The sequence below is a fragment of the Dreissena polymorpha genome, chromosome 8, assembly GCF_020536995.1.
Source record: "Dreissena polymorpha isolate Duluth1 chromosome 8, UMN_Dpol_1.0, whole genome shotgun sequence".
Taxonomy (NCBI): domain Eukaryota; kingdom Metazoa; phylum Mollusca; class Bivalvia; order Myida; family Dreissenidae; genus Dreissena; species Dreissena polymorpha.
In genome coordinates this window covers 73,824,316-73,839,034 of record NC_068362.1, presented here as the reverse complement: position 1 = coordinate 73,839,034, position 14,719 = coordinate 73,824,316, and the positions used below count along the sequence as shown (strand labels likewise).

Genomic DNA, 14,719 nt, shown 5'->3' with positions numbered 1-14,719 from the left:
CTTTCGTAAGACAATAATGTTATTGGCAAAAGCGAGTGACTAGAAATATTGGTATTCCATTATTTTTATTTTTAGAAAATTGCCATCTACAAGGCAAACTTTAAAGAATTACGTCTCTTGAAAACAAAGGGAGACAATTATATTACTGCTTAATGCAAGGTAGGGGACTTTTATTGCTTGGCAATAGTCTTGTTCTTCATAAAAAATCTTTTTGATAGCCTTTTACCTTTTCATTCAGACAACTAATCCTTTAACATTTACTTCAGCAGAAACTTTCCTGTATCTTGCAAATAGACTTTCAACGCCATTGGCGCTCTCGTTCTCTGCTGCTTTAAAAAGTATTTTAGTTATATTTCTTTGGTCATTGAACTACTCACACTTAGTTTAGGTAGTATGTGTGAATTTTAATATTCCAGTAATACCATCCCATGCAGGGCTATAGATAACTTTTGGGATATATTGGGTACCCCTGTGAGAGTTTAATGAATTGTGCATGAACCATTCATGAATCATTCTTGCATCATTCATGAACAACATTCATGAACTATTCATAAGCAATTCATGAAGGTAAAATGGCCGCTTTCTGAATTAGTTCTTGAAATATAAGTTCATGAACCATTCATGAATTATTTTGTTCTTAAATCATTTATGAAATAATTTGTTCATGAATCATTCATGAACCTCATGAACTCACATAATAATGAATATTTCATTATCACTTTTATAATGAAACGGCCATTTAACATTCATGAATAGTGTATGAACAATTCATGAATTGAAACTGCATAAATTCATGAATTATTCTTGCTCTATTCATGAAATTTCAATTCATGAATTATTCTTGCTCTATTCATAAAGTTTCAATTCATGAATTATTCTTGCTCTATTCAATGTTCTAGAACTAGCTATGAACAAAGTGATGTCATGAATACTTCAAGAACAATGAATGTAAGAAGTACATGCATACCATTAAATGTATTTGAAAGATATTAGAAAAAGGAAAAAACAGAAACATATCAAGGTGCACTAACCCACAGGTGATCTAGTTAGTAAGGACCTATAAAAAATAATATCACATTAAATGAGCCTCTTAAAAAAGAAACAATTGTGGAATACAATCACACCAGTTAAATTTCATATAAAGCGGCAAAACAAAATATTTATACAAAGTCATGTCTTTCGAAAGAATGCTCCCTAACCAAAGAGTGCCCGCCAAAGTTTGCCAACGCTCCACTGCGAATGCAGTTTCATATTAATGTCTGCAAGTTGGTGCAGAGATCTTGACCTCTGACCTAGTGACTCAAAAGTAGTCTTTTACAAGAAGTAACCAAAATAAAATATGTCACCAGTCACAGACTGCCAGGCTTAACATAGAGGCTAGTTTTTCAAATTGTTTGTCTAAGTCTTCAATACACTCCCATTTTCCTTTCTGGCGCAGAATATTGAACACCATGCACTGCCTCCGGGTCCTTTCTGGTATAAGGTATACTGTTCACATGCTCTACTGAATTAAAAAACATAAAAAGGTCTATAGTAAAAAGTTATTCACATTCAAACTATAATAATAGTGAATCTACAATCAATATACATTGGGATCTGACAACAGGAAATGGACTGAAAAGTCTGATTGTGTTCGGCTAACTCTGCATGGTGATTGGTCTGATATTGTTCTGTAGGACAAATATCTTGGGCAAATTAAACAAGACAAAAGCACTACTTAAAATTCAAATTAGCCCCAAAAATAAGATACGTCCCATAAGTGATTATTATACATAATAACTAGCAAATACAGACATAAACTCATTTAATGTACAGTTAGTGCAAGCCCAGTACCTTGAAGACAGAATACACCGCTCTGTTTGAAGCTTTTTTCAGCATTTGGTTGTGCATTCCTTGGCACTCAAGTTGATTTTGCCATATTGGGGACATTCATCACCCTGAAATTGGTCTGTTTATAACAATAAGTTACATAAAAAAATCATGTATAAGCTCTGCATTGCATATCAGATATGTTATATTAGCACAGCAGATAACTATTTATTGTAGTATTTCTTTTCTTTCTTTTTTAAAGAAAAATAACCAGATTTGTTCTGAAAGCGAATTATTTCAGCTAGAAATCAATGTTATTTGGCATGGCAATTATTTTATTAGATAATGAAGACTTTGTACCATGAATTCATGAACTTCATGCCGCAGGGGTAATTTACCCCCTGTTTTTGACAACAATAGGGTTTTGTAAATTCAAAAGAGTTTTAGCAAAAATTTTCACCCCCTACTTTTGAGCTTAATTGGAGTTTTTAACCCCCCCCCCTTTTTTTACTCAATTGGGAAAATTAGGGAAAGACATATATAATATAATAAAAATCTAATGAGGTTACTATATTATTTATACAAATGGAATTCGAAAAGGTATCGGTGGTGCATAACAACATTAACTGAATTGCTGATCAAAGTTCATTCATTTTTGCGTTGAATAAGACGGAGTTCATGAAAATCGCTGCACAATTGATGAAGTTATGGCTGTTAAAAGCCATGCACCCTGTTTTCGGGTCATTTTGAGTTGAATACCTTGAAAATGAAAGTAGAAGTCGGACGGGTCTACGAATAAGTACAATAATACCCCAAAGATTGATAACCGTTGGAAAGACTGCCTTCTTTTCTTCATAGGACGGCATATAAACTATATATATATCCGGTACATTTTTGTATGGAAAATAACCAGTCTAAAAAATACGCCTGGTGTTCATAAGAAATGCGTTACGTTACGCAAGTTTTTTTTTATGGGAATTACGTTATTAAATTTGTTTTTGCGTTTTTGTACGCTTTATTTTGAATTTAATTACGTTTTTGGTTATTTTAATTGCGTAATAACGCAAATACGCTTGTTATCTATGATAGCCCTGCCATCCCATGTTTGCATCTCTTTCAGGCGTTGTTGTATTGTTTGTCCGTTTTACAGAACTGCTCCTTAAGTGAAGTCACTTCAATCACATGTGCGTGCAATTTTACTATTCATATTAAGTGTGGGTGTTCTTGTTTTCCAAGGCATGAATATTGGTAACATTCTGTCACATTAGCCAAACCTAGATATGCATATTCAGTGTATAGGGGTTATTGTTCTGGGATTGGTAGTGCTATGATTTCTTGGACATTGCCCGTTCAAAGTATATGCACTAGTTGACCGGATGGTCTGTGTGCAATTGAAGTAAAAACATGCTTACCGTACATTCGCGGCCATAAGTCTACCTCGGCCATAAGTCGAGGGGTATAATGTGGCTAGAAAAACTTTGTTTTTTGCCTTGACTCTGCCATAAGTCGGGGGGTAAATTTCCTTTATCTCGGACATGTTTAAGTGACGTTTTAGTCATGGTTCTGAGGGCTTTTGTACCGGCAGTTGACATTTTTTGGGATATTAATAATAAGAATATATTTAAAACGAAACATTCAACGTTTCAATGATTTATTATCACGAAAAATATATTTTATTGTTCAAAATCATAATAACATATCATTGATTATTTCGAACTTAATATATATTTCACAAATCAAAATTAGTATCCCATTTAACGTAATAACTTTCAGTGTTTATATTATGAGCAGATATTTTTGTATTCAAATGTTAGTGCTATTGATGTGAAAATTCGGTAAAATCTTGAACCAGAAATTCATTATATGGTCAAAATAATTGTAACTTGCTCTCAAATAATCAACAACGCTTTCGCCATTATGCGTGAAACACGTGAATTTACCAACACTCGCATCGCTCGCTATTAGACTGTTATATACATATTCGTAAATCACGAGATACCCGAGGAATATTTTTTGCATTCTGGAAAAACGTCTTATCTGATAATACTAAGCAGATGATCCAAAGTAATTGTGTATTTGATATGTCCAATTACACTTTTTAATAATTCAGGGTGAGTGCGTTTTATTATTATAATCATTCAATGAATTAAATCTTCAATCAGATAAGATCTATTTATTTACGAAACGATTATGCATAAATTGTGGGACAGTTGTGAATAAATCAACGAAACCACACCTTCATCCAATCAAAAAATATACCATGTGAAGTTGAACAATAGCGATTGGTTAAAGGCGTATCCAACGATCAAGTAATTATTTTTGATTGGTCAGAAGTAGTTTGTAGCAGAACCGTTGTGCATATCATTAACGGATAACTATTTTAGGCGTGACGCAATAAAGACAAATGATCGAAAGGATGCTAACACTAAACTTTACGCTTTGATCTTAGTCAAAGGCCGAGAAGCGATTATTGGTGGCATGAAGACACCTGCAACTGTTGACAGTTTGTATTTACACGGATTAACTTTAAATGGGTACAAGTGTCAGCAGTCGATTTACTATTGTTCTTAGCAGACAGCGGACGATGTATCAATAGACAAATTGCTATGTATAATTTTCACCACTTTACCGTATGTCACAAATGTTTAATATTTTCGAAGTTATTTTTACATGTTTTTATTTGGACTTATTACGAAGATTAATGAATTAAAAACCAATGTAAAAATAAATATTTTGTTATCGGCGGACATATAAGTAAAAGACCAGTCGGCCTTACCGTAAACAGTCATCATTCCTCCCCTTCAGAGATTTATTACTTTAAAAAACGGTACAGAAATATGTTTTTTTATTTTTTTATTTAGTACCTCATCCATAAGTCGAGTTGACTTATAACATCAATTTTGGCAGCGTTTTTAGGTCGACTTATGGCTGCAAATTTACGGTACTTACAAAACAATTTTTTTTTGTAAGGATATGCATTAAACAAAGGTTTGTATATATGATATACTTATATTATTTTAAAGTGCATATGAAGTATTTAAGCAAGACAATCTGGGAATCACTGTCATTTAATTAAAACCTGTCATGAAATGAAATAAAATATTTGTTTTTAACAACACATAGCAGTCTTGCATTTAAATATAATATACGCTGTTTGATCACTTTATATCAATTGTACAATTATTTTTTTGTAAATTAAATGCATTTTAAGCTTCATTATCGGAGAATATGAAAATAACATTTTTGATGACTTGCTTTAAATCATTGAATGAGTTATTGCTGTTCATAAAGTTTTGTATACAACATAATGCGATTGATTTCACAATTTTGTACAATCTTTTTTGATTGCAGATAATTTGTCATGTATACTTTTCACACATTGGATAAGGTTATACTAGTGCATACTCTATATTGATGTATAAAAGCATTTTTCAAAGCAGGAAAGATATGAAAGAGAACATCTAGCTGTATATACTGCATGTCCACTGCATATAAGCATATAATGCAAATATTATAAAATATCATGGATCTCTACGTAAACCAACATGAAGAAATAAATTAAAATACAACAAACAATAGAAACAGCATCTGAATGAATGATTATATATGCTAAAGATTTTCAAACAGTTTGGGAAAGCATACAAACACAATAAACAGTCACTGTTATTATGTAGCAAAAAAACTTATTAGAATATCAAAATATAATCCACTAAGTAATTCATATGAATTACTTTGCAAGAATAATTAAATTGAAATAAATTATACAAAAAAAATTAAACCTGATTTTAATTATATAGTGATTTTATTATATTTAGAGATACATAAAAAAATGCTTGAGATATGTTACAGCGTCTTAAAAAAAATATTTTGTATACTAAAAATGTTAATGGAGTCTCATTAATTCATTTAAATACTTTTTTATGCCCCCCTTCGAAGAAGAGGGGGTATATTGCTTTGCTCATGTCGGTCTGTCGGTAGGTCGGTCTGTCGGTCGGTCCGTCCACCAGGTGGTTGTCAGACGATAACTCAAGAACGCTTGGGCCTAGGATCATGAAACTTCATAGGTACATTGATCATGACACGTAGATGACCCCTATTGATTTTGAGGTCACTAGGTCAAAGGTCAAGGTCACAGTGACCAGAAATAGTAAAATGGTTTTTGAATGATAACTCAAGAACGCATACGCCTAGGATCATGAAACTTCATGGGTAGATTGATCATGACTTGCAGATGACCCCTATTGATTTTGAGGTCACTAGGTCAAAGGTCAAGGTCACTGTGACCCGAAATAGTAAAATGGTTTCCGGATGATCCCAACTCAAGAACGCATACGCCTATGATCATGAAACTTCATGGGTAGATTGATCATGACTCGCAGATGACCCCTATTGATTTTGAGGTCACTAGGTCAAAGGTCAAGGTCACTTTGGCCCGAAATAGTAGAATGGTTTTCGGATGATAACTCAAGAACGCATACGCCTAGGATCATGAAACTTCATAGGTAGATTGATCATGACTTGCAGATGACCCCTGATTTTGAGGTCACAAGGTCAAAGGTCAAGGTAACGGTGACCTGAAATAGTAAAATGATTTTCGGATGATAACTCAAGAACGCTTTTGCCTAGGATCATGACACTTCATAGGTACATTGATCGTGACCCGCACATGACCCCTATTGATTTTCAGGTCACTAGATCAAAGGTCAAGGTCACAGTGACAAAAAACGTATTCACACAATGGCTGCCACTACAACGGACAGTCCATATGGGGGACATGCATGTTTTACAAACAGCCCTTGTTGTAGAATGATGTGTCTTTTAACGGCAAAGATATGAAAACCTGATAGAAAGGTCGTACACATATGTATGGAGAATAAAGTGTTTCATATCAATTGTTAAGCCTGTCATTGCTTTTTGATGATATTGGCATATACATGATGTTACTACTATTCATGTTTAATGTTTTCTCACATTTAATCTGTATCGAACAGATGAGAAATGATATCAAACCAAACCACATATTGTTTCTAGCAAACCATATTAAAATTGTGCCCATATAAAGAAGTGTAATGATGTAATAAGATACTTTATAATACACATGTAACTTTTATTGTGAAGGAAAGGATGTGGTGCGATAATGCATTTGTATTCCCTGGATATATCAATTCATTAACCAAATTGTATTCTAGCCAAATTCTTATTACAAAAATATTCATAAAGATATTTATAGTATACTGCATTTATGGATCTTGAGAAGAAAATTTTATTGTTTTACAGACAAAACACCTCTGTCAAGTTTTGAATTCCACTTTGAACATAACTGATCATTTCAATGTTCAAAGTTAAAGTTACTTTTTATGCCCCTGGATCGAAAGATCAGGGGTATATTGTTTTTGGCCTGTCTGTCATTGTATGTGTCCGTGTGTGTGTCCCAAAACTTTAACTTCTTCATAACTTTTGCAATATTGAACGTATCAACCAGTACTACAACAGAGACAACTCCATCCATTACTACAGTAGAAACTACTATTTCGTTTTCTACCAAGGAGACACCACCATCAACTACAAGAGAGAAAACTCCATCCAGTACATGATATTTGGCATGCATGTGTATCTAATGGAGCTGCACATATTGAGTGGTGTAAGGTCAAGGTCATCCTTCAAGGTCATAGGTAAAAAAAAATCAAAGCTGCACATTAGGGGGAATTGTGTTTCTGACAAACACATCTCTTGTTCACACAATTTTTCTGTACAGATTTTGAGACAGACTCTATGTCTGTGTCTTCTCTGTACAGAATAAAGGAATTCTGTCTTAATTCTGCCCAGATTTGGTACAGACTCTGCACAGAAACAGCACAGATTTTTATGCCCCCCTTCAAAGAAGAGGGGGTATATTGCTTTGCTCATGTCGGTCTGTCGGTCGGTCGGTCCACCAGGTGGTTTCCGGATGATAACTCAAGAACGCTTGGGCCTAGGATCATGAAACTTCATAGAAACATTTATTATGACTCTCAGATGACCCCTATTGATTTTGAGGTCACTAGGTCAAAGGTCAAGGTCATGGTGACCCGAAATAGTAAAATGGTTTCCGGATGATAACTCAAGAACGCTTATGCCTAGGATCATGAAACTTGATAGGTAAATTGATCAGGACTCACAGATGACCCCTATTGATTTTCAGGTCACTAGGTCAAAGGTCAAGGTCACGGTGACCCGAAATAGTAAAATGGTTTCCAGATGATAACTCAAGAACGCTTATGCCTAGAATCATGAAACTTCATAGGTAGATTGATAATGACTGGCAGATGACCCATATTGATTTTCAGGTCACTAGGTCAAAGGTCAAGGTCATGGTGACCAGAAATAGTAAAATGGTTTCCGGATGATAACTCAAGAACGCTTATGCCTAGAATCATGAAACTTCATAGGTAGATTGATAATGACTGGCAGATGACCCCTATAGATTTTCAGGTCACTAGGTCAAAGGTCAAGGTCACAGTGACAGAAATAGTAAAATGGTTTCCGGACGATAACTCAAGAACGCTTATGCCTAGGATCATGAAACTTGATAGGTAGATTGATCATGACTCTCAGTTGACCCCTATAGATTTTCAGGTCACTATATCAAAGGTCAAGGTCACAGTGACCCGAAATAGTAAAATAGTTTCCGGATGATAACTCAAGAACGCCTATGGCTACGATCATGAAACTTCATAGGTACATTTATCATGACTCGCAGATGACCCCTATTGATTTTCAGGTCACTAGGTCAAAGGTCAAGGTCATGGTGACCCGAAATAGTAAAATGGTTTCTAGATGATAACTCAAGAACGCTTATGGCTACGATCATGAAACTTCATAGGTACATTTATCATGACTCGCAGATGACCCCTATTGATTTTCAGGTCACTAGGTCAAAGGTCAAGGTCATGGTGACCCGAAATAGTAAAATGGTTTCTAGATGATAACTCAAGAACGCTTATACCTAGGATCATGAAACTTGATAGGTAGATTGATCAGGACTTTCAGGTCACTAGGTCAAAGGTCAAGGTCACAGTGACAAAAAACATATTCACACAATGGCTGTCACTACAACGTAGAGCCCATATGGGGGGCATGCATGTTTTACAAACAGCCCTTGTTTATACAGGCACATGACGTTCACAAAACTAAATAGTCATAACATAGTATAATTATGTGTTTATAATACCACTACATCAATATCAGTCTTATATAACACTGCCATATATATTTCTTTATATCTGGTCAATAGGAAGTTGTTATATCAGTCAATGTTTGGAGGTAGGTCATATCACTTGGAAATAACTATGAAGTCACTGATTTTTGCGCGACAGTCCTGCTTTTGGGGTGTTTGTCCCAGTGTCCCGATATGAGACATTTTGTTCCGTCATACGTAAAAAACAACATATGTTCTATAAGTTCACAATAAAATTCAATATTCTTGCTCTGTCTGGCTTTAATTTACAATTGCTTAGCCCTTTATTTGCCCCTATTAACAAACCAATTATACTACTGGAGTGCACCAGTGTTGTTTTTGACAACAGTTACTTCAGCACTTTATTGGCAAATGATTGATTTTATCTGGCATTCACACAATATGGTTTTTATGATGGGGGTTCGCTAATTGCTTTTTTATTTTATGGCCTTTTTAAGTCCAAAGATACTAGTATGTCGGGTATTCTGTGTATTATACCACCTGAAACAAAAAAACGTGTAAAAGCATTTTGAATATCAATTAAATTGAGTGCTTACCGATACACATTGATATTTCAGATACATTTACTTTCATTTTCGACTGATGTTCAGAAAATAGTTTGTACATATTGCACCAATCTTAATTTAGAGTAAATTAACAATTGGTTAAATAAAAACAGTACTGTATGTGTGCACATCGTGCTACACAATTTACACATGTTCAACTTAGACCTCTGTCCCATTTGGATGTTAACCCTTTGCATGCTGGGAAATTTGTCGTCTGCTAAAATGTCGTCTGCTGAATTTCTAAAATTAGCATTTTCTTCGATTTTTTTCAAAGAATACTATCAGAATAGCAAACAGTTTGGATTTTGATGAGACGCATTGTTTTGTGGCATCTCATCTGGATCCAAACTGCAAAGGCCTTCAAAATTCAATTTCAGCACTGAAAGAGTTCAATAGAGGCATGCCTTACATTTCACTTTCTGGAGTGTCTGCATAGTGAACATGAAGTAATGGAAAATGTTTGTGTTAATGAAATTCTTATTGGCCTGAAATAATATTTGAGTTCGGTCTGAGTTTTTTCAGTAATAAACTGATTTCTGACTACTGTACAGGTGGAATGGTTGATCGTTTTAGGTGTCCTACTTTTTGGTCAAATGTCCCGACATTTTTTATGGATGGACCTAACTTGGAATTGAAAAACTCTGGCATGGATGCATGCATGTGCATCAATTGGTACAAATACAATATGTCCCTTTAAGGTTAACCCTTTGCATGCTGGGAAATTTGTCGTCTGCAAAAATGTCTTCTGCTGTATTTCTAAAATTAGCATTTTCTTTGATTTTTTTCAAAGAATACTATCAGAATAGCAAACAGTTTGGATCCTGATGAGACGCCACGTTCTGTGGCGTCTCATCTGGATCCAAACTGTTTGCAAAGGCCTTCAAATTTCGGTTCCAGCACTGGAAGAGTTAAGTGTTTATTCACATTATTATTTTCAAACTAGCCAGCTGGAAAAGATTAATCATTAAGTTATTTTCCTAGCTTAAGATGTCGCCCAATTGGTACTGATGTACCTTCTTATTTCAATCTCACATGGTACTTTTTTGCACAAGGTGGCGATGTGATCTATGTTATTTAAAAATCAAACCTTGATTTCATGAAGTTCAAAACCTGTTACACTGTCACTGTGATGTCATCCATATGTCTGCATACATAAACCATGGAAAAGAGTTTGGTTTGCCAAGTATTTCATTACAGTTGAACTTTATATGCAAACTTTAACCTGAAGTTTTATTTGTTGACCATATGTGTCGTGTTCTGTGAAAGCTGGTCATAATGCATGTGCGTAAAGTGTCGTCCCAGATTAGCCTGTGCAGTCCACACAGGCTAATCAGGGACGACACTTTCCGCCTTAACTTGATTTTCGGAAAGGAGGGACTTCCTTGAAACTAAATATACCATTAAAGCGGAAAGTATCGTCCCTGATTAGCCTGTGCAGAATGCACAGGCTAATCTGGGACGACACTTTACGCACATGAATTAAGCCCAGTTTTCTCAGAACAAGACACATATAAAATGTTGGGATGAAAACAACTGATAACCAGTATAGTGTTCTTGTTACACTTGGTACATGTCAAGTAATGACAGTAATTAAGAAAGAGATCCTATCACTATGAAGTCATCATTTATTGCAAACCACAGCTTTCCAGATGTACATGTATATCAGAAATATCTTACTTAGTGCAGCTGCTGTGCTCATAGGGTTGATTAACAACAGTGTAAATGTTCTCGATTTTCATTGCATTGAATTTTACAGCAACTATAACCACAATACTTGCTTGGAGCAAAACTTTTCACATCATAACCACAATACTTGCTTGAAGCAATTTTTTTCACATTTTTATGATGTGGCGTATAAGGCTTTTTGTTTTCTGCTTTCTTTAAAGGAATGAAATAAATCAACCACAAAATATGTCAGCGATTAAACTAAGCATAGACTGTGTTTATGGTGAAATCACAGTTTGGTGATGAAAGTGTTACTTAGTACGGTACTGAGGAAGGGCAAATGTTTACAGTTGGGAAGCAGTAGAGCGAGATGAATTATCGCTTTGCTTAAGAGGATAGCTATTTATGTGAATAATCAACAATATGGTTTTACTGCATCAGTGACTTGGTGATTGAAATTATTAAGAAAGTCGACAGGTTGACTGTCTTTAAGGTTGTGGAAGTAGATCATTGTGATTAATCCACCAAAACAGGATTCTTACTCAAAGGATGACAAGTGGCGAAGTGTATTTATACATATAGGAAAGTCTGGACAAGTGTTTTGAGAAACGTAACATAAGAGAGTGAATTAAAATAAAAGGAAGACTAAAGCAAAATGGTTGCAAATTTTAAAATAAGTCAGTGAACAATGTTAAAATGGAAGGTATATGACACAATACTTGGTGTGTAAGTTAAAATATAGGGAACCTAAAGCAAGTGTTTGAGAACTGAAACATAAGTGAATGAATTAAACTTAAGGTGAGGTGTGAGAATTAAAAAACTGTAAAATGGATTACACATACAGAAATCTTAAATATGATTGGATGCCGGATGATGTGGTAGATATGAGAATAGACTACGCGACAGAAGCAGCTTTGACTCGGCAATATAAAGGTAAGGTGTCCTGTAGCTCCACTACATTGACCTGGCGCTCCTGAACTTGATAAATCAACAGGGCTTTTTTTCCTGTGTTTGTGAAGCAGCCTTGGCCCCACATTTTGTGATAAAAATGAGTCTCGAACTGGGCGAAATTGTGAAAAAATGAGTTGTGAACTTTTTAAAATTGTGAAAATTAGAGTCACGAACTTCTTGAATTTGTGAAAATTTGAGTCGCGAATATCCCAAAATTGTGAAAAACGGATATTCTCACAGAAGGAAAAAAGCCCTAAAATGTAAATTGTACACATTAATTTTTACCTATATCTGCATTTGGTTTTGTTTGTGTACATTTTATGCGAGTTTCATCAGACCAGAACAGTTTACTTAAAAAGATATGCTTCATGCAAAAAGGAGCTGAAAGAGTTATTGCCCTTTTTTTGTACAAAAAATTGCAAGCTTTGCCATTTAACCTGTTTGAAATCATTCACTTTTCACTGACTCTTCACAATCATGGCCCTCTTGTTTTAAATGGGTATATACTTCTGCCTATTTAACCTTGTTGTGATTTACCAAGGCCTTTTTGGCATTGTTCTGTGCAGTGCTGTGATTTTGAAGCCTCACAATCCCTTATTGACCTAATTGACAAAAGCAAAAGTTTTCACATGCCCTCATTGATAACTAGAAATGGCGCGGCAGAGGCCGACGCCTATCCCCCACTCCGCATGTTTGACCCAGGGGCGCCCCATGGTTGGTAATGGGTCCATGCATAGTTGAGATTGACCGTATAGTCACAAGAGAAGTTCAGCATCAATTAGAAGTGAATCGGTGTAGAAATGAAGAAATTATAGTAAATGACAATTTTGGGTGGATATGGCCCGGTATTATGGGCGGGGCGCCCCAGGGTTGGTAAAGGGGCCATACATAGTTGAGATTAACCTTTTGTGCATCACAAAACTAGGTAACCAGGTTTATCTTCGAAAACCCTGTGACCTCTCCAGAGACCACATATAGGACTCAATCACAATGAAACTTAACCATTTCGTTTATTTTGAAAATATCTAAGCCTTATTCTTATCTGGGTCAAAAATGATAAAAAAAAACTGGGTCACCAGGTCAAATTTTAGTAAAAAAGACATTGTAATTTGGTAGGCCTAGTTAATAATGCAATCTTGATCAGTATGTTTATCTTGAGAATATCTAGTATGAAACATTTCCCTACCTCAAAGGTTAAGGTTGCATATAAAGGTGAAAGGTCGATATTGGCTGAAATTTCTTCTCTCTGCCATAATGTTGCAATATATTGATAGATTTGAAATAAGTTAACGCAAATGCAATCCATCAGATCTACTTTTAAACTTTTCTTCTTACATCAAAGGTCAATGGTCTATTTAAGGAGTTCAAGGAACAAATTTGGCTGTAAAACAATTTGTTCACACTTTGTCATTCATTCATCTTGCTTCTTCAGGATAACTTACAAACAAGAAATATTTTTAAAAAGATATACGGCGTTGATTGTGGTCGATGTTTATGACCGATCAAAAGTTAACTCTATGAGATAAAAAGTAGCGGATGCCTTTTTTCTGCGCAGTTCTTAGCTACATCACAAGCAAATCAATTACGGGGTGTTGCGCCAGATTTCGTGGCTTATTTTGCTTTAAGTGATATTATTACTCAGATATCTATATTTACAGAATGGAAAAACACAAGAAACATGAAAATAAAGGAGTGCATATAGGTCAGCCGGCAATACTCGAATTTTATTTAATTGCATAATTATAGTATAGTGAATTATTGTGCTCATGCTTAATAAACTGGTCTAAATGGATAAATATTTATAATTAATTTTATCAAAATTGGTCCTTATCATGCAAATGTTGAAAACATATTAAAAATCGATGATTGACATGCCACAATAATATCGCCGAATATCTTTGTTTAGTATCTTTCTGATCAAAACAGACTTCAAGTGCACAAAGTTTACGAGACGGCGTTTATATAAAGATTTCTGCAACTGACCGCAAACTGACCTTGATACCTTGCGGATTGGAATGCGATGCATTAAAGTTAGGTAACAATTCTGCTGCTGAAACGACGGCTTGTTTACGCCAACTGTACACGACAAAGGCAACAGCTGTGCCTAAAATATTGATATATCGACAAAGCGACTAAACAAACTATTTACTCCATCAGACAAAAATAGCATAGATTCCAATTTTTTCCTTCGATGAAAAGATCGCAATCCCTTCTGCTAACTCCGGTGATGAACTGTATATAAACTCTGACTTCACACACTGGCCGCGAATTGACCCGAAACCTCGCGGGTTGAAATGCAATGCAAGTAAGTACTAAATATGAGAATATAGCCTTTAGTATAAACGCTTTTGCGCTGGTAATTCTCTGAAAATAAAAGGTTAACGCACAAACTGTATTTATGTCGAAAATTGATTGTAAAACTGTTCTATCTATTGACCCTTTCATTAGAGATAAAATTGTTTCATGCAGTAAAACAGTGTTACAAAGACGCGGATATGTTTCCAATGTTCTG

At 35.0% G+C, this 14,719-nt stretch overlaps 1 protein-coding gene and 1 long non-coding RNA gene across 3 annotated transcripts in view; both read left to right on the top strand.

Moving 5' to 3' along the window:
* The window catches only part of LOC127841980 (nuclear hormone receptor HR96-like), a 189,319-nt gene that overhangs the window by 54,850 nt on the left and 119,750 nt on the right, over positions 1–14,719 (top strand). Inside the window, exon 1 of one of the 2 annotated variants that reach the window (XM_052371233.1) lies at positions 12,050–12,189. The exons of the other annotated variant lie outside the window; for it this stretch is intronic. Coding sequence (XP_052227193.1) covers positions 12,084–12,189 — 106 coding nt within the window. The 5' untranslated portion in view covers positions 12,050–12,083. Of the gene's footprint in view, positions 1–12,049; positions 12,190–14,719 lie in introns of those variants that run through there. 2 annotated transcript variants of the gene reach the window in all.
* The window catches only part of LOC127842002 (uncharacterized), a 128,741-nt gene continuing 119,750 nt past the window's right edge, over positions 5,729–14,719 (top strand). The window contains exon 1 of the long non-coding RNA XR_008031451.1: positions 5,729–6,082. This is a non-coding gene — a long non-coding RNA (uncharacterized LOC127842002). The remainder of the gene's footprint in view (positions 6,083–14,719) is intronic.